This window comes from Oryctolagus cuniculus, chromosome 17 (assembly GCF_964237555.1).
Source record: "Oryctolagus cuniculus chromosome 17, mOryCun1.1, whole genome shotgun sequence".
NCBI lineage: Eukaryota > Metazoa > Chordata > Mammalia > Lagomorpha > Leporidae > Oryctolagus > Oryctolagus cuniculus.
The window spans coordinates 62,822,193-62,847,083 of NC_091448.1; the positions used below are offsets into that span (position 1 = coordinate 62,822,193).

The following is a 24,891-nucleotide window of genomic DNA, read 5'->3' on the forward strand; positions in this document are numbered from 1 at the left end:
TTTTTTTTTTTTTTTGACAGGCAGAGCTGATCCTGGCAGGAGCCAGGAGCCAGGTGCTTTTCCTGGTCTCCCATGGGGTGCAGGGCCCAAGCACCTGGGCCATCCTCCGCTGCACTCCCTGGCCATAGCAGAGAGCTGGCCTGGAAGAGGGGCAACCGGGACAGAATCCGGCGCCCCAACCGGGACTAGAACCCGGTTTGCCGGCGCCGCAAGGTGGAGGATTAGCCTATTGAGCCACGGCGCCGGCTCATTTTTTTGTATCTTTTCTCTTTCTCTTCTCCATTCATCCTCTAAGAGACATAGGTAGTTCCCAAAGAACAAGTGCTTTTTGAATTCTAAGGGTGATTTATAAGTACACAGAAAGTAATTTTAAGCCTAAAATGTCTACACAAAAAAGAATATAATTTCTCATACAATCTTGTGCTTATTGAAAGGCCAATAACTTTAATTCCATTGCATTTTTCAGAAATCTCAATCGTAATCCTCTGAAAAACGTTGAAGATTCGTATCTTTTTAAACTGCCAGCATTAAAATATCTGTAAGTATTAAACTAATCCTTTTTTATTTTCATCAAACATTAAATATTTGAGATTGAGGCTAAAAAGTCATGATTTTAAATTAGGTTACTGAAAAAAAAAATAGGTTACTGAAAAAAAGTTATTGACTGAGGCAAGAACTGAGAAAGAATTTATCATGGGAAAGACAGCTGGCAGAGGGAGACAGTGTTACATGCAAATACATGTTAGGAATACCATCTATCCCAAGCAAAGAGGTATAGATGTAAATTTTTTAAAGAAAAAAATAAGAATTAAAAGAGGTCAATGTAGTATAAAATGAAAAATAAGACAATGGCAGAAAAAGGTGTAGGTTCCACTCTTCAATGCCAAGGTCATTAATCTGATGATGCAAATAGTAAAGTCATTTCAACCAGGGCTTTCTGGAACTGTCTCCATGACAAACTCTTGAGCTGTCTTGCTTTATAGAGAAGCCAAAACTGATGTAACCACATCTTCCTGAAACAACCTTTTTAAAGACAGATCTTTTTATTGAGGTCCATACCATGAATGTTTGGGCTTTCTCCTTCAGAGACTTGGGAACAACACAAGTACCACTTACCACAGTTGAGAACATCCTCATGATGACTCTTCAATTGGAAAACCTGTAAGTTATCTTTTTCTTAGGTTTATTTCCATGTAAGTCTGTAGACTTGTTTTCTTAAGTCAGGCTTATGGAGGTATAATTTTTATGTATTTCAATTCACACTGTAAAGTTTGCTGAGTTTTGGCAAACACGTGGTTATGTAACCACCACCAAATTCCTGATGTAGAACATTTCTATCAACCCAAAAAGGTCCCTCATGGTCCTTTCCAATCAATCGTCTCCTCCCATCCCCAGACCCAGGCCCTGCAAACCACTCACCCTGTTTCTATTCTTGTAGTTTTTCCTTCCACAGTGTCTTATAAGCAAAATCATGTAGTAAGTGTAGCCTCTTGTGTCTGGCTCCTTTACTCAGCATAATCCTTTAGAGATTAAACTACTATTCATGTTGCTGCCTCTACCTATTGCTAAGTAATATTCCAATTGTGTAGTTACACCAGTTTATCCATTTCATCAGCTTATAGAACTGTGTTTTCCAACTTTTTGCAATTATAAATAAAGCCACTAACAGCACTCACATGGAGGTCTGTGAGTGGATATGTGTCTTCATTTCTTTGGTGTAAAGATCTAGGGGTAGGACAGTTCATTACCTACTAAGTGTATATTGAACTGTTTAACACACAGCTAAACTGTTTGCCAAGTAGCTGCTGCAGTCTGCACTCTCACCAACAATGTTCGAGAGTGGCAGTTGCAACATGTGTTGTCCCAGTCCTCAGATTTCAACTTTTTTAACAAACATTTAGAAACTGGACATTGTGGCACAGCATTAAGATACCACTTGGGGGGCCAGCACCATGGCTTACTTGGCTAATCCTCCACCTGTGGCACCGGCATCCCATATGGGCACCAGGTTCTAGTCCCAGCTGCTGCTCTTCCAATCTAGCTCTCTGCTGTGGCCCGGGAAGGCAGTGGAGGATGGCCCAAGTGCTTGGACCCTGCACCCGCATGGGAGACCAGGAGGAAGCACCTGGCTCCTGGCTTCAGTTCGGCGCAGCTCCGGCGGTAGCGGCCATTTGGGGGGTGATTGGGAGGTGAACCAATGGAAGGAAGACCTTTCTCTATGTCTCTCCCTCTCACTGTCTAACTCTACATGTCAAATAAATAAATAAATAAATAAATAAATAAATAAGATACCACTTGGGATGCCTACATCCCGTATCAGAGTGCCAAGTTTGAGTCCCAGCTACTCTGCTTCCAGCTAATGTGCACCCTGGGAGGTAGCCGATGGTAACTCGAGTATTCTGGTCTCTGCCACCCATGTAGGAGACCCACACATTGAGACCTATGTCCTTGGCATAGTCCTGGCCCAACCCTGGCTGTTATCAGCATTTGGGGAAGTGAACCAGCAGATGGAAGGTCAATCAATCAATCTCTTTCTTTCTCTCTCTCTCTCTCTCTCTCTCTCTCTCTCGTTCTTTCAAATAAGTTAAAAAATAAAACTTTTTTTAATGTAGCTCTTCTGCCAGTAGATAAATAGTGGAATCTCTATATGTTTTTTTAGTATTTAAAAATAGTTACTAGAGAGTCAATCAGTTCTCTCACCAAATGCCACCAAGACCAGCATTGGGCTGAAGCTGGAATTGACAGCTGGGAATTCAACCCAGATCTCCCATGTAGGTGGCAGGAACCCCAGTTACTCAACCAAAGAAAGGCAGAAGAACTATATTAGCAGGAAGCTGGAATCAGGAACCAGAGAGAAGAATCAAATGCAAGTGCTCAAATGCGGGACTCAGTCATCCTAACGCTGGCACCTTGGGTACACTCACTGCAGTTTAAACTTAGACTTCTCTAATAACTGACGATACTGTTGTGCAAATATCTTTACCAAGTGTCTATTCAAATCTGTTCCCATGTAGTAATTTGATGGTAATCTTAGGGAGTTTTAAGAGTGTTTTATATGCTCTGGGTATGAGTACTTTCTCTCAGATGTATGTTTAGTAAATATCTTCTCTCTGGTTGTGAGTTATCATTTCACTCTACTAAGTGTACCTTCTGAAGAGTAGAAGTTAATTTTTTTTTAATGTTGATGAGCCTATAGCAACTTTTATCTTGTATGGTTTGTCCTTTTATTGTGCCTTTCCTGAAAAAAATCTTTCAAATAACCCATTGTCTAATCTAAAGTTACAGAGATTTTCTCCTGTTTTCTTGTAGAAACTGTAGAGTTACATTTAGGTCCATGATCCTTTCTAGTTAATTTTCATGCAGAGTTTGAAGTATCTCAAGTTTTGAAGTTTTAAAAAGGATTTCCTTAGAGCCCTATTCTGACATTTTACCATAAACTCACTGCAACTTCCATTGTGACCTCCCCCCTGCCAATTGGACAAGCTAAACAGAAACTATGATAAGGCTAGTTGAGCGGACTCCACAAGATAAGAATGGGGAAAGGCCTCTCACAGCATACCCTGCCCTAATCACTTCTGTCAGATCACCTCCTTGACTAACGTTCCCACATCATCAAGTCCACTGGTTTCTGCTCTAGCCTCCTCTTCCTCAACCTTGGGCAGCATCTGCCACAGTGGATCCTCCCAGGTCAGTGAGAGGCCTTCCTCTCCAAAGAGTCAAAGCTCTCATCATCAACAAGCTTTCTCAGTTAGCCAAGGCTGTGGTGTTCTAGCTGCTTTTTTTCATACTTGACCATCAGTGGACAGGAAAAGTGCTAGCATTTTCTGGAGCCATGTGCAACCAAGGCTATAAAAACCTGAAAGCAATTGTTACACTGGAGTTCATTATTGGAAGTCCTCAGGAGTTTAGACAAAGCAGGCCAGCTCACTTGTGTCGTGACTCATAAGCGATGGTCCTTAATGCATTCTTAAAGACTTACTTATTTATTCGAAAGGCAGAAATACATGTAGGGTTTTTTTTTTTTTTTTTTTTTTTGCCAGAGTGTTTTGGCTTTCCATGCCTGTAATACTCTCATGGGCTTTTCAGCTAGATCCGTGTGCCTTAAGGGCTGATTCTGAGGCCAGAGTGCTGTTTAGGACATCTGCCATTCTATGGGTCTGCTGTGTATCTCACTTCCCATGCTGGATCGTTCTCTCCCTTTTTTATTCTATCAGCTAGTATTTGCAGACACTAGTCTTGTTTATGTGCTCCCTTTGGCTCTTAGTCCTATCATTATGATCAATTTGAACAGAAATTGATCACCGGAACTAGTGAGATGGCATTGGTACATGCCACCTTGATGGGATTGAATTGGAATCCCCTGGTATGTTTCTATGTGGGTGCAAACTGTTGAAATCTTTACTTAATATATGCTAAACTGATCTTCTGTATATAAAGAGAATTGAAAATGAATCTTGATGTGAATGGAAGGGGGAGGGAGAGGGAAAGGGGAGGGTTGCGGGTGGGAGGGAAGTTATGGGGGGGGGAGCCATTGTAATCCATAAGCTGTACTTTGGAAATTTATATTCATTAAATAAAAGTTAAAAAAAAGAAGAAAAAAGAAATGCAGAAATACAGAGAGAGAGAAAGATCTTCCATCTGCTGGTTCCTAGCTCAAAAGACCACAACAGCCAGGGCTTGGCCAGGCCAAAGTCAGGAGTCGGAGCTTATTCTGAATCATGTGGGAGCAGGAGCCCAAGCACTTGGACCATCCTCTGCTGCTTTCCCAAGTGCATTAGCAGGGAGCGGGACCAGAAGCGGAGCAGCTGGGACTTGAACCAGTGCCTATAAGGGATGCTGACACTGCAGGTGAAGGCTTAACCTGCTACAGCACAGCTCTGGCCCCTTTATTGCATATTAATGTGCAATGGTCTTTAATACTTAAATATTATCTAGTAAGAATAAGTTATACCTCAGGTCATTAGCAATTTCAAAAGATTTTCCAATATTTTTTAAAATTTTATTTATTTATTTGACAGATAAGAGTTATAGACAGAGAGAGAGAGAGACACAGAGAAAAAAGCCTTCCGATGGTTCACTCCCCAAATGGCTGGAGCTGCACTGATCGAAGCCAGGAGCCAGGTGCTTCTTTCCAGTCTCCCATGCGGGTGCAGGGCCCAAGGACTTGGGCCATCTTCCACTGCTTTCCCAGGCCATAGCAGAGAGCTGGATCAAAAGCAGAGCAGCTGGCACTAGAACCAGCGCCCATATGAGATGCCGGTGCTGCAGGTGAAGGATTAACCTACTGCACCATGGTGCCGGCCCCAGATTTGCCAATATTTTTGAAAATAATGATTTGGGGCCCAGCGCTGTGGTATAGTGGGCTGTCTCCACCTGCGGTGCCAGCATCCCATATGGGCACCAGATCCAGCCCTGGCTTCTCCTTTTCTGATCCATCTCTCTGCTATGGCCTGGGAAAGCAGTAGATGACCTAAGTGCTTGAGCTTCTGCACCTGCATGGGAGACCCGGAAGAAGCTCCTGGCTCCTGGCTTCAGATTGGCCCAGCTCTGGCCATTGAGGCCATTTGGGACGTGAACCAGCTTAAGATGGAAGATCTTTGTCTCTGTCTCTCCCTTTCTGTGTTTGTAACTCTACCTCTCAAATAAATAAAAATCTTCTAAAAAATAAATATTTTATCACTGACATCATCCCTAGTGCATCCATTTTAGTAAGCAGCAAAACTACAACATTCTCTATGCAAGATGCAGTGTTCCTGCCAGAAATGGTCCCTAGTGGGGCTGGTGTTGTGGCATAAGGTGAAGTTGTCTGTGATGCTGGCATCCCATATGGGAGTGCCAGTTCAAGTCCCAGCTGCTCCACTTCCCATCCAGCTCCTTGCTAATGAACCTGGGAAAGCAGCACAGGATGACCAAAGTGCTTGACCCCCTGCCACCCAGGAGAGACCTGAATATAGTTCCTGGCTCCTGGCTCCTGGCTCCTGACTTCAACCCAGCCCAACCCCAGCTGCGGTGGCCATTTGGGGCATGAACCAGTGGCTGGAAGATTTATTCACGTTCATTCTTTCTCTCTCTCTCCCTCCCTCTCCCTCTCCCTCCACTCATTCTCTCTCTCTCCTGCACCCAACCATCACTCTGCCTTTCAAATAAATAAAACTTTTTAAAAAAAATCTTAGCCACTCAAAAAAATAAATGTTCCCTGGTGATTATATTCAGTATTGGTCTTAGAAGGATAAATTGAGGTGCATGCTGTAAAACAACTGATTTGAATGCCTCAAAAATCCCAATGCCATGAAACACTGCAAAAAAGGAACAGTTCTAAACTGAAGAAAATTAAAGAGCCATGAAAATAAAATGCAATGCCTGATTTAAAAGTAGCCAAGACATGTTTGGGACAACTGAGAGCACCTGCATGTGGACCACAATAGACGGTGATGTTAATGTTAAAGCTGACTGGGTGATAACAGTGTTGTGGATATGCAGGAGAATGCCTTTGTTCTTAGGAGACGCAGACTTCAGGTTTAGCAAGAAAAGGTCATCATATCTACAGCTCATTCTCAAATGGTTTGTCCAAGAAGTGCATAGAGACACACACGTGGAAAGTGAATGTGGCAAAATGTTAGCAACAGTTGAATCTAAGTGAGAGAACATGTAAACTCATGACACCAATCTTTCGGATATTTTTGTAGGCTTGAAAATTTTCAAAATACGAAGTTAGGGGTAGAAAGGACTTAACGAAAATTTCCTGTTAGAATTGAAGTCTAGTAAAACACTAGCTTAGCATTCTGAGTGCATTCTTTCTTTTTTTTTTTGTTTTGTTTTGTTTTTAACTTTTATTTAATGAATATAAATTTCCAAAGTACGATTTATGGATTACAATGGCTTCCCCCCCATACCGTCCCTCCCACCCACAACCCTCCCCTTTCCCACTCCCTCTCCCCTTCCATTCACATCAAGATTCATTTTCAAATATCTTAATATACAGAAGATCAGCTTAGTATACATTAAGTAAGGATTTCAGCAGTTTGCTCCCACACAGAAACATAAAGTGAAAAATAATAGATGATTTTTTTAAATGATGATGAAATCAGATCAGACCTATTGTCATGTTTAATCCCAGTGAGAGTCAAGTTGGGAGTTGATAATTTCTTTTTTTTTTCTTTCTATATGAAGCTTTCCCTGGACCCAAAGAAGTAACATTAGTCATCTGTAACAACTCAACCATTGGTTATTCTATTGGTTAGAAAGAGCCTGGCCCACTACGTGTAACCTACCATAGTTTATCTATTCACCTATTTGTGAACACTTAGGTTGTTCCAATTTGGGGGTATTAGAAATGAAGCTGTTTGCACTTACCCCCCCTGTAGGAACTCTGTCCTTAATGAGCTGTACTATGAGAATTAACTGCAAAACTTGTTCTCAAACAGTACTTTTTATGTTGTGGGGTGGGGGGTTGGTGCAAAGTGTTGAAATCTTTACTTAGTATAGAGTTGCTCTTTTGTATATAAAGTCAATCAAAAGTGAATCTTAATGAAGAATGGGATGGGAGAGGGAGTAGGAGGTAGGACGGGAGTGGGGGTGGGAGGGCAGGTATGGAGGAAAAAACACTATATTCCTAAAGTTGTACCTATGAAATTGGCATTCATTACATAAAAGCTTTAAAAAATAAAACAAATAAAAATTAAACTGTTTACGATGGCAGGCATTTGGTGCAGCCGTTAAGCCACTACCTGGGATACTCCAATCCCACATCAGAATGCCTGGATCCAAGTCCCGGCTCTGCTCCACCCTAGCTTCCTGCTAACATGTACCCTGGAAGGCAGTGGGTGATGCCCCAAGGACTTGAGTTCTTGCTCCTCACATGGAAAACCAAACTAGTTTCTGAGCTCCTGGCTTTGGCCTGGCCCAGCCCTGCATGTCGCAGACATTTGGGGAGTAAACTACCTAATGAAAACATGTGGTCGGCACCGTGGCTCAATAGGCTAATCTTCCGCCTTGCGGCGCTGGCACACTGGGTTCTAGTCCCGGTCGGGGCGCCAGATTCTGTCCCGGTTGCCCCTCTTCCAGGCCAGCTCTCTGGTATGGCCCGGGAGTGCAGTGGAGGATGGCCCAAGTCCTTGGGCCCTGCACCCGCATGGGAGACCAGGAAAAGCACCTGGCTTCTGGCTTTGGATCAGCGCGATGCGCCGGCCACGGCGGCCATTGGAGGGTGAACCAATGGCAAAAGGAAGACCTTTCTCTCTGTTTCTGTCTCTCACTGTCCACTCTGCCTGTCAAAAAGAAAAAAAAAAGAAAAGATGTGTTTGTGTGTGTTTCTCTCTCTTCCTTCCACAGAAACTTTCGAAATGATAAATTTGAAAAAAAAAATATAATGAAAATAGACTGACAGTTTCTTAAAAACACACACCTACCATAAGTTGCAGCCTTTCCATTTCTGGGTATTTAGGGAAGCACCACCTGACACATCCCAGGGCACTCCCTGGCAGGAAACAGGGATCAGAAATGGAGCCAGGCACTCCAGAAGGGGATGTGCTTGTCCCAAGCAGCATCTTCATGGCTGGGCTAAACACCTGCCTGGTCAAATTACTTTCACTCACCCATCAGTGAGCAAGTGTTCCTTTTTCTCCACATCTTTTCCAACAATTACTGCAGTCAGTCATTTTTCTGGGACCAGAGTAGTTTCTAATAGTGAACACTTCCAACAGGGATGGAGAAGAGTACTCCAGAGGTTGGGGGAAGTCCTCCTGTGCACTCCCAACCCACAATGAGACTTGTGAACTGGAAGGAGACACCCCTGAGTCAAACGACAGATCCATGGTGCCCAATGCTCACCCTGTTGACTTTATTTTGGATACACCACACCCACTTCCATGCCTATGCCTCCTTGGGCCACCTCTCCCTCCTTCCTTTATTCTCATATTCAAGACCAACAATTGGCCACCAGGCTCCTACCCAAATGCCCTGGCCACACACATACCTCAAGAACTCCTTTGCTGGCACCTTGGCTCACCTGTTTGACCCACCCAAGGAACCCCTTTACAGGTAACTTAATTCTCTGTCTCTATTCATAGGATCTTACCCAGCCATATGGCCTGCTGCCTCTGCCAATTTAAACATACTATCGAGGTTGTCTGCAACACCGTCAAGCTTCACTGTGACAATGAATGCCTGCCAAATACGACACATTGCCGTGAGTCGGAACTTCCTGAGGATCTTTTTTTAATATTTATTTGTTTTAAATTTCTTATTTTAAAATTTTAGGGTCAAGTTTAAAGTAACAATGTAATTAATTGCTGAATTTTTATTCATTCATTCAGATTTAAACTCCCTAAATTGCTACACTGCTCCCTTGCTGAAAGTCAGGTTTGCAATCACCGCTATGTAATTTAATAACATAGTTACCGCTATGTAATTTACATATGCACAAAGGATCATGGAAAAGAGGTGGAAGGGGAAGGAAGCAATGTTGGGAACCACACACGTGGTGTTCTGTGCTCTTGGGTGCTTTGCTTTTCAATGATAACTCATTTGCACACAGTCTATAAACTGGTTTTCTACGTGTTGGGCCTCAAGGGCCCTCTGTCTTATAGAACAGGTCTACACTGCTCACCGCGGTTGTTTGTTTTTGCACTTGTATAAAAGAGTACAAGTGATGCTGTTTTATTTGGAGCCGGGGAGTTTCTGGTTCCATAACCAGAAATGGCTGCCTGGCTCCTCTGATGGAGTCGGAAGGCTCCTCCATGCACTTGTAGACTGTCCAACTCTGAACCTGCTCTGAGTCTCACGCTTTTCTATCCACAGAACACTCGGGTAATTTTAAGTATCCTTCTGTAGATGAGGGTTATTACCACTGATGTCGTGACTTCCAAAATGTGACCGCTTTCTTCCTTAGACAGCTTGAATTCGGATCTCAGTCAGGGATCTGAGGCATTAGCACAGTGATAACTGTATACCCATCTACACAGTGTTGCTCACCTTCCAGACCAGTTTCCTACCAATTATATTATTCCCTTTGTCTCAAGAGGTGAGAAGGACAAGCATTGTTAATCTCCCTTTACAAGGGTGGGAAAGAACACACTGAGGTGAGGAGCAAGGCCCCTTGGCTTGACCATCTCTGCCCTCGCTCCCCTTACATGCCTATCTTTTGCCATGGACACCTGTGATGGCAGCAAGAACATAGGGCCACAGGGAGGGAGGGAGGGAGGGAGGAAGCCTTGGGCTCCCTCAGCATGAGGCAGGACTGTGGAATGATGTGGCTGAGAAGCAGGGGCAGAGCCACAGAAGGGGCAGCTGGGTGGGGCCATTTGTCCTCCAGCCTTATTCTAAGCCTGGAGTGGTTGGTCATTGGAAACCAATGAAATAATACTGATCATAGTTACTGCTTTTTAACACTGCGAACTCTTCTGAATGCCACTCTCAAAAATATCTTTTTCTCCTTTATTGTTGCCATTTCATAGGTTTGAGTTTGGTTTTACTTTTCTCTCTAAAGTCTCAATGGTACCCCAAATATTGGATTTGACTCCTAATTTAATTGATCAGAGTGTAGGGCTGTGGACTGACATAAAGCTGTCCCATCAGTCTTCCGTACCAAAAAGCAGTCTCTTCTTTTTTTGACAGTTGAAGAAGCATCTATAGGGAACCCAAAGGGGGCATTCATGAAGATATTGCAAGCCCGGAAGAACAACACCAGCAAGCAGCTGACTATTGAGCCAGGGAACCCAGTATCAGAGAGAAACAGCGTGGACTTCCCAGGCCATATGAGTGAACAGCGGGACTTCAACAATGAAAGTGACATTATTAGTGCACTGAATTACATATTGCCTTATTTCTCAGAGGAAATTCTACAAAATGTAGAATCAACATTATTACCATTCATTACACTGCTTTTTTCAAATGTGCAAGATAGAGATAAGTCCCTGAGCTACGTGAAAACCCACATAAGGAGGCCCTCTCATCCTTACAGAAATAAGTTGAGAAAGCTCTATTTTCTGGAGAATTTGTTAGATGAAGAAATTCAAGAAAAAATCGATGAGGTTAAGAAGGAAGAAAAGGCCATGCTTATGCAGCCTATCCTGTTAGGTCCTCAATTTAACCCTCAAATCCTCCAAAAGAAATCAGAAACTGCCCCGTCACAGGAGAACAGCCTGGCAACCATGCCAAGTGTGGGGTACAGGCTGCAGAGAGTGAAAAAAGTCATCAAGGGGCCAAAGGGCTTACGGGAAAGGCACCTCCAGGAGATGAGGAAGAGCCTCGGGAGGAGACGGGGCACCTGGCCCTTTGCGGAGAGCATTGGGGGAAGAAGGCTTGGGAGAGCAGGCTCCAGGGAGCTGAAGGAGCTTCAAGTGGCTCAGAGGCCCAGGCAGGTGGCCGGAAACTCCTTGCACACGGAGCCCTTGCTCACAAAGGAACGTGAGGCTGCAGCCTCCTCTTTCCTGAAGAAACACATCCTGGGCAGGCCTTCTACCTCCCCTGCAAAATCTCTCTCTGAGATCAACAACAAAGGAAAAGACTTAACCTACACCATTTTTGTCTTAGAAGATGCCAATGCTAGAGCTAAAAATAAGGCGGCAGGGAAACCAATCTGGCATTCCAGACAAAATTACCGCTTTCACAAAACTCGCTCTCACCTGGTCCTCCGAACCCCCAAGGCCAAACTGAGTCGGAAGTTCAGAAGGAAAAATTCCCTCAACAGGCTGACGGCTGGGAAGAGGCCTCCGTTCCCTGCACTGCGGAGTCTCATAAACTCCCCCTCCGGAGAGGCTTTCTCATCCCCTGGAGGCCTGCATTCTCAGGGGAGTCCTCCTCTGAGAGAACCTTCTATAGAAGACACTAGGGAGGAAAACCATTCCGGAGGGCGTGTTTTCGAAGAAAATGTTTTGACAGAAAACACCACTGCACATGAAGAAACGCTCCCTGGCGACAAAATGCACACAGATCCTTCAGCTACAGATTCTGCTGGGACCGAGTTCGACCTAATGCCGACTGTGGACCAAACCAAGGAAACACAGTGGGAATACACCAGCGAGGGCACTGAAGCCCCCACCACGCCCGCAGGCTTCACCTACCCCGTGATGCTGTCCCAGGGGCAACAGTTTGAAATTCAGCTGAACCAGCAGCTACAGTCCCTCATCCCCAACACGGACGTGAGAAGGCTCATTTCTCACGTCATCCGCACTCTGAAAATGGACTGCTCTGAGGCCCAGGTGCAACTGCCCTGTGCCAAGCTCACCTCCAAAACAGGCATCCTGATGAAGCTCCTCAGTGAGCAGCAGGAAGAAAAGATAGCCAAGAAAGAATGGGATGCAGAGCAGTGGAGGACCGAGACCTATATCAATGAGAGTACAGAAGCCCCGAGTGGACAGAAAGAGCAGGAGTCGAGTAAGGTGAGGACAGGAGATCTGCACTTTCCCATCACTTAGGAGACCCCACGCGGGAAGACCAGGGGCTCCCAGTCCAGATCTTGTCTCAGTAATGTAACTTTTGCCAAGACGGTGACACTTTGTTAGGAGGCAGACCTAACACACTGTAGAGAAAATGAGTAATACCAAGATTATATATAATACAGCAGATTTTGTATGGTCTTTTAAGATCTTTTACGCCACTCACCTGAAGAACGGGGTTCTGAATATTTAGCATCCATATTTTCCAGCTCTTTATTCTGTCTTTTTAAACTGTGCTCTTTCTTAGCTCGCAAAAGGAGCTCAAGAACACGGCCATCACAAGCTCATCGTGGCAATATCTGTGACGGCAGTGGTCACAATGCTGGTTATCATCTTCTGTCTCATTGAGGTAGGGACGACTCATTCAGGTTGCCAGAGTGCATCCTTCCTTTGTAATAGATTCGGAATCCACAGACTGTACATCAATGCCACTTTCCACGTACCATGAGCTGACCTTCCTCTTTAGTCACCAAGACCGAGATGCGCTTTACTCTTTCCCTTGAAAAGCACATTCCACAGATTTTTAAAGGAACCCCACTTGTGGGAAATCTCTGTGCAACTGGAACCGAGATAACAAGGGACTGGACATTTGGAGAGGTTAAGTGTAAGAAGGCCAGAGTAAAGTGGCAGAAGTTCTCCAAAATTGTGTCAGGGATTTGATGTACTCTCTTCTACCACTGATTTCTTTCCTCATTGCTGAAACGATGAGATTATATACTCTCCACCCTCGAGGAACTGTCTCTGCCCTTGGGAGAAAGGATGCAGCCGAAAGACAAAAGTATTGTCTTACAGAGTCATTAGATCTACGTAGCATCCCACTGCTCCAATGTCTAAGACTTTGTCTAAATGAGTTCAGCTGATGCACTGCAGCTGATTCCTGCATCAAGCTGCTCTAAGATGTGTTCCCTCCCTGGAGCTTGCCTGCACCCTCCCACACAGCCCAGTGTTTTCACAGTCCCACCACACAAGGCTCCCACAGCCACAAGCACCCAGCCCCCTGTCAATTCTCCCAGAGTCTGGCATCTCCTCTAGGTTGGTTTCTGGGTTCACGGTCACTAGCTGGAGCAGCTGTTACATATCTCCAAAATGGTGCCTGCCCTCTCTTGGCTAGTTACAGCATGCCAGTGCCTGAGGTCGGGCAGAGAGAAACGTGAACTCCCCCACTTTTTTTTGCTCTAGGTTGGCAGGTACATCATCCCCCACAGAGCTCCAAGCCAGACCCATGCCAGGCTTTTCCCACAGCTTTATTGCCAGTGGCTTGAGCTGTTGCAGTATGGTCTTGCCTCATTCCAAAGCTGGTGCTGAGGCTCTCAGCTGCTGGGGTCTCAAACTGTGCAAGTCCACACCCTCCACATAGGTCCACAGCGTCCATCCAATTTGCATGGAGTTTCCTCTACCATTTTCTCCCTAAACCTTCCCTGAGATTGCACTCCTTCCACTTTTTTTAAACTATCCACCCCCAGACTAGAGCAGCAAGCTGCCTCCCTATGCCACCATCTTGAAAAATCCCTGAGATGTGATGATTTTAAATAGCCCTTGTGTGAACTGTTGAAGAACAGTGAATTTTTTTCTTCATACTAGTTGTTGAACATTTTACTTAGTGTAGGGTTAATCTTATGAGTATAATGTTAACTGAAAATAGATCTTCATAAAAAATAAGAATGGAAATAGGAGAGGGGGGAAGAATAAGGGATGGGAGTGTGGGCAGGAGGGAGGGTAAGGTGGAAAGTATCACTATGTTCCTGAATCTGTATACATGAAATCTGTCTATCTTCAATGAAAGTTTTTTAAAAGACATGTCTAGCCACAAGAAGTAAGTGATCACAGCATAGAGATGAGAAAGAGACCAGCATGGGCAGTGCCCACCCTAACACTACACAGTTTCAGTGTAGGGCAGCTCCTGCTTCATAAATTTAGTAGTTTTTATCATCTATTTTTTCCTAAAAGATGGCAGCTGGTCAGATTTTGTAAAAAGTTTTCTTGGGGTTTGAGTTAAGTTGCCTTGAATTTGTAGATTAATTTGAGAACTGACGTCTTTATGATACCCTAGAAACATGACATTTTATGGACTTCAGAAGAGCATCCTAATCACATAAATCTTACACAACTTTCGTTGAGTTTATTCCAAGATAGTTTATTCCTTTCTATTGCTATTAAAGAAGGGCTCTGTACTCCATTTTCCCTCTAGTCACTGGTGGTGCACAACAAACAGGAGATTCACTGTACTACTCTCCTGACTCAGCACCTAGTCACCTCCCCGGACCCACACGTTACGTCCAACAAAATGTCAGCTGATTATCTTGGGCTTTTTTTTTTAGGTTGTCCACCATCTCCTATGCAAATGATGACAGTTTTGTCTCTTCCTTTGCAGTAATTATACCCCATTTATTTTTCTTATTGCACTAATTTCAGCCTTTTCAACAATGATGACTAGTAGCAGTCTAATAAGTATCCTACTCCTGTTCTTGCCTTTAAAACACCATTGTTTAGGTTTCTGGTCCATACTTTCAGCAGGTTAAGGGTGTTTCCTACTACTCCACTTTTTTTTCTTCCAGATTTTTTAAATTTTGTTTAAGGACTACAACTTCCATGTTCCCAAATTAGTATAGATTAAATGCATGACGCTGCACTCCCATTCCACTTTTAAGAGGACTCACTGATGACTGGCTGTCAATAGAATGTATTAAGTCCCAGAGGCATTCAAGACCAAGGACTGTGGAAGAGTGAGAACTATTAACAAGACAGAATTCCTGTCCTCAAAAAAGTTATCTTATTGGGCAGGCAAGGCTTTTAGAGAAAGAAAGGGAAGGTAAATGATTTGGAGATAGAATCATTATGGTGAATAATGATTGCTTTTCCTTACAAAAAAGATTTACTCTCATAGAGGAAGAGGAAGAGAAGACATAGAAAAATCTTCAACGTAAGTATCAGTCTGACAATTGTTAGAAAAATCTTCAACGTAAGTATCAGTCTGACAATTGTTACATTAGAATTTTAGAAGTAGAGGAGTACTGAGAACTCATCTATTTAAACCTGCTCATTTTAGAATGAGGACATTGCCAGAGGCAGAAGACTATCCATCTGAGTGTTTTGCCTGATTCCAGCAAATCTGGTCCCCAGCCATGGCTGGGGAGACGGCACCAGCACGGACACATGTGCTGTCAGTGGTCCTTCCGAGACACAGCAGCTAGGGAGGGGCTTTGTTTGTGCTGTTCCTGCTGCTGGTGGCATCTGGCCAGTTCAGAGGCCTTTCCAGAGGCTCGGAGAAGGGCTATGGAAAGACACATGACACTGGGGGAAGGGGGACAGTCGCCCTCAAGGCTGCTGGAGAGTAAAACGTATGAGGTGGCTGGAAAACTTACTGGTTTCCAGACCCCCGCTGCCTATGCCTTTTATTCACACCTTCTCAGACCGTTTGTCTCTCCCTGTTATGGTAAGGATACAAGGAGAAAGGGACAATACTGGTCCCATAGTCACACTGCCAGTGAGTATTACAGAGAGGAAGGTTCCTCCCCAGCCAGGGACTTCTCCCTTGGTCATAGTGAGCTTGGGCTGTGTGCTACAATTTCTATTGCAAATCAATACCCACACGCTCTGTAGACACAAGCAGTTGCTGAAACAATGCACTCTTTTTCTGTTTTAATCATATTCAAAAAGGGTACCTTGTATTTCCACACTGGTTTTGCCCTTTAAACTGGTTTCACAACTCAATCTTCCATCAGTGACAGACACCCTGCAGTGAGAAAAATCTTTGAGCTGGGTAACGTTGCTATTGGACTCGGACATTGCTTCATAGGATTCAATTTATAGGGGACTAGAGCAGCTATGGAAACACAAGCATTTTCTCCCTACACCCCAGTGAATGATGCTTGTGAGGCTAAATCCTAAAGGGGCAGGTGTCAAATGCCTCTGGAGAGAGAAAATACTTCTGCCCCGTGTGGTGGTGCAGTGTGTCCCACTGCGCAAGCACACTTGGCTGAGAAAGGCACTGGGACTGACAACAGACAAAAGTCTCCCCAGAGACACTGCAGGTCTGTAGGGACAGAGGGCTCCTGGAAGCCCAGCGCCCTGGGTACTGCATCTGAGACCCCAGGCTTGTAGTGAGCACTCACTGCAGTGATGGCTGAGGTGCATGTGTCGTCCCAGGAAGACCGGAGATGCACACTGTGAGAAGTGAACAATGGCACTCGTCTCTAATGGTCTTGTGTGTGTTTTTCCCCAAGGAGCTTTCACCAATCAGTGCCTAGAAAGTGTTCGGAAGATGAGACTCAGGTAAATGGGAGGAGGCTGCAGCGTGTGGCTGGAGACAGCAGGGAAAATGCTCAATTCACATGTCTTTTTGTCTTTCCTAGGGCTTCTTCCGGCTGAGGTGGCCACTCTGGCTGAGGCGTCTGCTCAGCCCTTTCGGTGGCACACGCAAGAAAGCCAAGGACTTGCCCCCAGACAAGGAGCCTTCCGTAAAGGAAGAGTTTCCTGACAAGGACGCAGGGTCCTTGACAGGGCCACTTCACCGTACTGAGTTTGGGGAGGCGGGGAGAGTGGCAGGAGTGGAAGCCTTGCTCTGCTCTCTTCCCACAGGGAGCTCAGCGAGGCCCCCGCCAAGAAAACGCCCCCTCCAGAGTCCTCGGCAGAAGGTGAAGAGAGCGAAGCCCCCGAGGAAAACACGGAGTGACCGTCCCGCCTCTGTCACCTGCAAGTCCTGTTTTCTGATATTGGCATCTCAGCGGTGCTTATAAAATACTTAATTGCTTACATTCATGGGTGTGATATTCGTAAGCAATTCTAGCCAGGTGGCGAGAAATTAAAATGTTGTCAAATATTTATTGTATGCAGTAACAGGGGCCACAGGCAAGAAAAGCAGGACTGCTTCTAGAAGCCTCCGAGGGAGTCAAGCCCTCCCCAGGGGCACAGCACCAGCAAGAACTCTCACCTCTCTTCTTCCATTAAGTCAGTCTCCAAGAACCCGAAAACACATCCCCAAGGTGTAGACTTTTAAATCAAATACCGGGTGTTCTGGTGCTTTCTTTCCCCTGGATCACTGAGAACCAATCAACAGAGGGGGATTAGACCTCCAGCTCACAGAGGACCCGCTTCCTCTGGTCGGTCTCGGAGGGCCTTGGGGTGGTCAGAATATTTGGATCTTAATACCTCCCAAGTCACTGTCCAAAGTTTGTCACTGGGAGTGAGAAGCACTTCAGCAAGCTACCAGTATTCCTGAGTCTAAAATATAAGATGAAATGGTACTAATAACAATGAGCAGAGGCCAGCGCTGTGGCGTAGTGGGTCAAGCTGGCACCTGCAGTGCCGGCCTCCCATATGGGAGCTGGTTCAAGTCCCAGCTGCTCCACTTCTGATCCAGCTCTCTGCTATGGCCTGGGAAAGCAGTAGTAGCAGAGTATACATTAAGTAAGGATTTCAGCAGTTTGCTCCCACACAGAAACATAAAGTGAAAAATAATAGATGATTTTTTTAAATGATGATGAAATCAGATCAGACCTATTGTCATGTTTAATCCCAGTGAGAGTCAAGTTGGGAGTTGATAATTTCTTTTTTTTTTCTTTCTATATGAAGCTTTCCCTGGACCCAAAGAAGTAACATTAGTCATCTGTAACAACTCAACCATTGGTTATTCTATTGGTTAGAAAGAGCCTGGCCCACTACGTGTAACCTACCATAGTTTATCTATTCACCTATTTGTGAACACTTAGGTTGTTCCAATTTGGGGGTATTAGAAATGAAGCTGTTTGCACTTACCCCCCCTGTAGGAACTCTGTCCTTAATGAGCTGTACTATGAGAATTAACTGCAAAACTTGTTCTCAAACAGTACTTTTTATGTTGTGGGGTGGGGGGTTGGTGCAAAGTGTTGAAATCTTTACTTAGTATAGAGTTGCTCTTTTGTATATAAAGTCAATCAAAAGTGAATCTTAATGAAGAATGGGATGGGAGAGGGAGTAGGAGGTAGGACGGGAGTGGGGGTGGGAGGGCAGGTATGGAGGAAAAAACACTATATTCCTAAAGTTGTACCTATGAAATTGGCATTCATTACATAAAAGCTTTAAAAAATAAAACAAATAAAAATTAAACTGTTTACGATGGCAGGCATTTGGTGCAGCCGTTAAGCCACTACCTGGGATACTCCAATCCCACATCAGAATGCCTGGATCCAAGTCCCGGCTCTGCTCCACCCTAGCTTCCTGCTAACATGTACCCTGGAAGGCAGTGGGTGATGCCCCAAGGACTTGAGTTCTTGCTCCTCACATGGAAAACCAAACTAGTTTCTGAGCTCCTGGCTTTGGCCTGGCCCAGCCCTGCATGTCGCAGACATTTGGGGAGTAAACTACCTAATGAAAACATGTGGTCGGCACCGTGGCTCAATAGGCTAATCTTCCGCCTTGCGGCGCTGGCACACTGGGTTCTAGTCCCGGTCGGGGCGCCAGATTCTGTCCCGGTTGCCCCTCTTCCAGGCCAGCTCTCTGGTATGGCCCGGGAGTGCAGTGGAGGATGGCCCAAGTCCTTGGGCCCTGCACCCGCATGGGAGACCAGGAAAAGCACCTGGCTTCTGGCTTTGGATCAGCGCGATGCGCCGGCCACGGCGGCCATTGGAGGGTGAACCAATGGCAAAAGGAAGACCTTTCTCTCTGTTTCTGTCTCTCACTGTCCACTCTGCCTGTCAAAAAGAAAAAAAAAAGAAAAGATGTGTTTGTGTGTGTTTCTCTCTCTTCCTTCCACAGAAACTTTCGAAATGATAAATTTGAAAAAAAAAATATAATGAAAATAGACTGACAGTTTCTTAAAAACACACACCTACCATAAGTTGCAGCCTTTCCATTTCTGGGTATTTAGGGAAGCACCACCTGACACATCCCAGGGCACTCCCTGGCAGGAAACAGGGATCAGAAATGGAGCCAGGCACTCCAGAAGGGGATGTGCTTGTCCCAAGCAGCATCTTCATGGCTGGGCTAAACACCTGCCTGGTCAAATTACTTTCACTCACCCATCAGTGAGCGAGTGTTCCTTTTTCTCCACATCTTTTCCAACAATTACTGCAGTCAGTCATTTTTCTGGGACCAGAGTAGTTTCTAATAGTGAACACTTCCAACAGGGATGGAGAAGAGTACTCCAGAGGTTGGGGGAAGTCCTCCTGTGCACTCCCAACCCACAATGAGACTTGTGAACTGGAAGGAGACACCCCTGAGTCAAACGACAGATCCATGGTGCCCAATGCTCACCCTGTTGACTTTATTTTGGATACACCACACCCACTTCCATGCCTATGCCTCCTTGGGCCACCTCTCCCTCCTTCCTTTATTCTCATATTCAAGACCAACAATTGGCCACCAGGCTCCTACCCAAATGCCCTGGCCACACACATACCTCAAGAACTCCTTTGCTGGCACCTTGGCTCACCTGTTTGACCCACCCAAGGAACCCCTTTACAGGTAACTTAATTCTCTGTCTCTATTCATAGGATCTTACCCAGCCATATGGCCTGCTGCCTCTGCCAATTTAAACATACTATCGAGGTTGTCTGCAACACCGTCAAGCTTCACTGTGACAATGAATGCCTGCCAAATACGACACATTGCCGTGAGTCGGAACTTCCTGAGGATCTTTTTTTAATATTTATTTGTTTTAAATTTCTTATTTTAAAATTTTAGGGTCAAGTTTAAAGTAACAATGTAATTAATTGCTGAATTTTTATTCATTCATTCAGATTTAAACTCCCTAAATTGCTACACTGCTCCCTTGCTGAAAGTCAGGTTCGCAATCACCGCTATGTAATTTAATAACATAGTTACCGCTATGTAATTTACATATGCACAAAGGATCATGGAAAAGAGGTGGAAGGGGAAGGAAGCAATGTTGGGAACCACACACGTGGTGTTCTGTGCTCTTGGGTGCTTTGCTTTTCAATGATAACTCATTTGCACACAGTCTATAAACTGGTTTTCTACGTGTTGGGCCTCAAGGGCCCTCTGTCTTATAGAACAGGTCTACACTGCTCACCGCGGTTGTTTGTTTTTGCACTTGTATAAAAGAGTACAAGTGATGCTGTTTTATTTGGAGCCGGGGAGTTTCTGGTTCCATAACCAGAAATGGCTGCCTGGCTCCTCTGATGGAGTCGGAAGGCTCCTCCATGCACTTGTAGACTGTCCAACTCTGAACCTGCTCTGAGTCTCACGCTTTTCTATCCACAGAACACTCGGGTAATTTTAAGTATCCTTCTGTAGATGAGGGTTATTACCACTGATGTCGTGACTTCCAAAATGTGACCGCTTTCTTCCTTAGACAGCTTGAATTCGGATCTCAGTCAGGGATCTGAGGCATTAGCACAGTGATAACTGTATACCCATCTACACAGTGTTGCTCACCTTCCAGACCAGTTTCCTACCAATTATATTATTCCCTTTGTCTCAAGAGGTGAGAAGGACAAGCATTGTTAATCTCCCTTTACAAGGGTGGGAAAGAACACACTGAGGTGAGGAGCAAGGCCCCTTGGCTTGACCATCTCTGCCCTCGCTCCCCTTACATGCCTATCTTTTGCCATGGACACCTGTGATGGCAGCAAGAACATAGGGCCACAGGGAGGGAGGGAGGGAGGGAGGAAGCCTTGGGCTCCCTCAGCATGAGGCAGGACTGTGGAATGATGTGGCTGAGAAGCAGGGGCAGAGCCACAGAAGGGGCAGCTGGGTGGGGCCATTTGTCCTCCAGCCTTATTCTAAGCCTGGAGTGGTTGGTCATTGGAAACCAATGAAATAATACTGATCATAGTTACTGCTTTTTAACACTGCGAACTCTTCTGAATGCCACTCTCAAAAATATCTTTTTCTCCTTTATTGTTGCCATTTCATAGGTTTGAGTTTGGTTTTACTTTTCTCTCTAAAGTCTCAATGGTACCCCAAATATTGGATTTGACTCCTAATTTAATTGATCAGAGTGTAGGGCTGTGGACTGACATAAAGCTGTCCCATCAGTCTTCCGTACCAAAAAGCAGTCTCTTCTTTTTTTGACAGTTGAAGAAGCATCTATAGGGAACCCAAAGGGGGCATTCATGAAGATATTGCAAGCCCGGAAGAACAACACCAGCAAGCAGCTGACTATTGAGCCAGGGAACCCAGTATCAGAGAGAAACAGTGTGGACTTCCCAGGCCATATGAGTGAACAGCGGGACTTCAACAATGAAAGTGACATTATTAGTGCACTGAATTACATATTGCCTTATTTCTCAGAGGAAATTCTACAAAATGTAGAATCAACATTATTACCATTCATTACACTGCTTTTTTCAAATGTGCAAGATAGAGATAAGTCCCTGAGCTACGTGAAAACCCACATAAGGAGGCCCTCTCATCCTTACAGAAATAAGTTGAGAAAGCTCTATTTTCTGGAGAATTTGTTAGATGAAGAAATTCAAGAAAAAATCGATGAGGTTAAGAAGGAAGAAAAGGCCATGCTTATGCAGCCTATCCTGTTAGGTCCTCAATTTAACCCTCAAATCCTCCAAAAGAAATCAGAAACTGCCCCGTCACAGGAGAACAGCCTGGCAACCATGCCAAGTGTGGGGTACAGGCTGCAGAGAGTGAAAAAAGTCATCAAGGGGCCAAAGGGCTTACGGGAAAGGCACCTCCAGGAGATGAGGAAGAGCCTCGGGAGGAGACGGGGCACCTGGCCCTTTGCGGAGAGCATTGGGGGAAGAAGGCTTGGGAGAGCAGGCTCCAGGGAGCTGAAGGAGCTTCAAGTGGCTCAGAGGCCCAGGCAGGTGGCCGGAAACTCCTTGCACACGGAGCCCTTGCTCACAAAGGAACGTGAGGCTGCAGCCTCCTCTTTCCTGAAGAAACACATCCTGGGCAGGCCTTCTACCTCCCCTGCAAAATCTCTCTCTGAGATCAACAACAAAGGAAAAGACTTAACCTACACCATTTTTGTCTTAGAAGATGCCAATGCTAGAGTTAAAAATAAGGCGGCAGGGAAACCAATCTGGCATTCCAGACAAAATTACCGCTTTCACAAAACTCGCTCTCACCTGGTCCTCCGAACCCCCAAGGCCAAACTGAGTCGGAAGTTCAGAAGGAAAAATTCCCTCAACAGGCTGACGGCTGGGAAGAGGCCTCCGTTCCCTGCACTGCGGAGTCTCATAAACTCCCCCTCCGGAGAGGCTTTCTCATCCCCTGGAGGCCTGCATTCTCAGGGGAGTCCTCCTCTGAGAGAACCTTCTATAGAAGACACTAGGGAGGAAAACCATTCCGGAGGTCGTGTTTTTGAAGAAAACGTTTTGCCAGAAAACACCACTGCACATGAAGAAACGCTCCCTGGCGACAAAATGCACACAGATCCTTCAGCTACAGATTCTGCTGGGACCGAGTTCGACCTAATGCCGACTGTGGACCAAACCAAGGAAACACAGTGGGAATACCCCAGCGAGGGCACTGAAGCCCCCACCACGCCCGCAGGCTTCACCTACCCCGTGATGCTGTCCCAGGGGCAACAGTTTGAAATTCAGCTGAATCCGCAGCTACAGTCCCTCATCCCCAACACGGACATGAAAAAGCTCATTTCTCACGTCATCCGCACTCTGAAAATGGACTGCTCTGAGGCCCAGGTGCAACTGCCCTGTGCCAAGCTCACCTCCAAAACAGGCATCCTGATGAAGCTCCTCAGTGAGCAGCAGGAAGAAAAGATAGCCAAGGAAGAATGGGACGCAGAGCAGTGGAGGACCGAGACCTATATCAATGAGAGTACAGAAGCCCCGAGTGGACAGAAAGAGCAGGAGTCGAGTAAGGTGAGGACAGGAGACCTGCACTTTCCCATCACTTAGGAGACCCCACGCGGGAAGACCAGGGGCTCCCAGTCCAGATCCCTTGGCTCTCTGAGCCCTGGTCTTCCCACTCCTTGAATGTCCCACCTGAATCGCCTGACTCGCTCACACCCATGGCAGACCCTGGCGGCTTTGATGACCTGGGGTCTTCTGCTCCCTCCCGGGTGCTGACCTCGCCTCAAGAGTCCACTGTGAGTTTGCTTCCTTTTTCTGGAACTGCCCCCAGAGCCAGAACAGCTTGCTGTTCCAAAGCAGTATTTCAATAGGCTGACTCGACAACAGAGGCTACCAGAGGCGATTCCCGTGCTAGACGGGGATCAGGATCAGCCTCCGGCTCTGCCTCCTCGACTGGAAGGAAATGCTCACCAGTCATTGGAAGCACTCGTTCCGCCTCTAGACAGTCTTCACAAGGAAACAAGTTGATTGTTTCACCCCTGACCCCCAAGAAAGATCTAGCTCGGCGTCAACGGCTTCCTAAGGTTGTTGTTGGAACTCCAGACAAAGCGGCCAAGCTTCAGGGTCAAAATCAAGTTTTGCTGGCTGACTATGGGGTCTATCCTGGTGGTTTTCCTACAGAATCCCAGGAGAACCCAGGAGAACCTGCACAGCCCTCTGAGCAGGCTGAACCATCTCAATTCCTGATGGAAGGCCAGACTCAAAATCCAGAGACTCAGGAGCCCATCCAATCCTCCTCTGCACAGCAAGAAGAACAAGCTCCGCCTCCACAGCCCGTTGAACCAGATGAACTTTCTTCACCCCAGCAAGAGGGCCCAGGTGCAGACCTGCAGCAGCCCGAGGAAGAAGCATCTCCGTTGCAGCAGGAGGCCCCCGCTCAGAATCCATTTGCTACTGCAGAAGTAGTAGGTCAGGCATCAGTGTATCATGATCCTAACACTCCATCCTCACCTCAGATTGTAGCTCTCCAAGCAAACTTCCCCAGCGTCACACTGAAACCTGCAGACACGGAGCTGACAGAAGCCTCAGGGGCAGGTGAGGAAGTTCAGTCTACTCCAAGCACGGAGCAGGCTCCAGCTCAGCCTCTGGGGCATCCTGAGGGAGTGGGACTCCCCTCAGCCCAACAAGAGGCCCCAGTGCAGACTCCGGACTTCCCTGGGAGGGTGGAATCTTGGACTCAAGAGGGTCTAGCTCAGACCTCAGATCTCCCTGAGGAGACTGGACCTTTCTCTACCCAAAACGATGCCACAGCTCAGCCCTCAGAGTATGCTGAGGAAGTCAGCCCATCTGTAGCCCAGCAGGGGGCCCCAGCTCAGCCTCCAGGCCTGCCTGTGAACACTGAATATTCCTCCAGCAATCAGGAGCAGCCTGCTCAGCCTTCTGAGTCTCCTGAGATCGAACCTTCTAGAAGCCAACTGGAAGCCCCGGAGAAGCCTTCGGCACTCCCTGTGGAAGTCAAATCTCCAGTACAGCAAGATCCCCGAGCTCAAGCGCTAGAATCTCCTGAAGAGACTATCATAGCTCAGACTCCACAGATTCAGAAGGGGATGGACTGGTCTCCAGATCAGAATCAAGTTCACCGTTATAACCTGCCCAACGTGACCATCAAGCCTGCAGATGTGGCGCTGACCATAACTCCGGAGCCTACCATGGAGCGGGACTCTTCTCCAGCGCAGCAGGAG

The 24,891-nt window shown here is 46.0% G+C and overlaps 2 protein-coding genes across 5 annotated transcripts; both read left to right on the forward strand.

Annotated features, from left to right (window-relative positions):
- Positions 1 to 38: 38 nt before the first annotated feature.
- On the forward strand, positions 39 to 17,256 carry LOC138846272 (leucine-rich repeat-containing protein 37A2-like). Of its 4 annotated transcripts, none has more exons than XM_070061610.1 (5): positions 39 to 538; positions 1,087 to 1,161; positions 9,069 to 9,187; positions 10,615 to 12,380; positions 12,685 to 17,256. In XM_070061610.1, exons 2-5 carry the CDS (start codon positions 1,136 to 1,138, stop codon positions 12,883 to 12,885), a joined length of 2,112 nt encoding a protein of 703 aa, XP_069917711.1. In that variant the 5' UTR covers positions 39 to 538; positions 1,087 to 1,135; the 3' UTR covers positions 12,886 to 17,256. The 4 variants fall into 4 exon arrangements, 2 of the variants coding, with proteins under 2 accessions (XP_069917711.1, XP_069917710.1); XR_011383745.1 differs by lacking the exon at positions 39 to 538 and having other exon boundaries at positions 1,046 to 1,161; positions 12,685 to 16,926; positions 17,016 to 17,256; XR_011383744.1 differs by lacking the exon at positions 39 to 538 and having other exon boundaries at positions 1,046 to 1,161; positions 12,685 to 16,709; positions 16,790 to 17,256.
- LOC138846278 (leucine-rich repeat-containing protein 37A3-like) lies at positions 16,991 to 24,537 on the forward strand. The gene is made up of 3 exons (XM_070061616.1): positions 16,991 to 17,129; positions 19,907 to 20,025; positions 21,453 to 24,537. The coding sequence occupies exons 2-3, from the start codon at positions 19,923 to 19,925 to the stop codon at positions 23,252 to 23,254; spliced, it is 1,905 nt and encodes a 634-aa protein (XP_069917717.1). The 5' UTR covers positions 16,991 to 17,129; positions 19,907 to 19,922; the 3' UTR covers positions 23,255 to 24,537.
- The last annotated feature ends 354 nt before the right edge of the window (positions 24,538 to 24,891 follow it).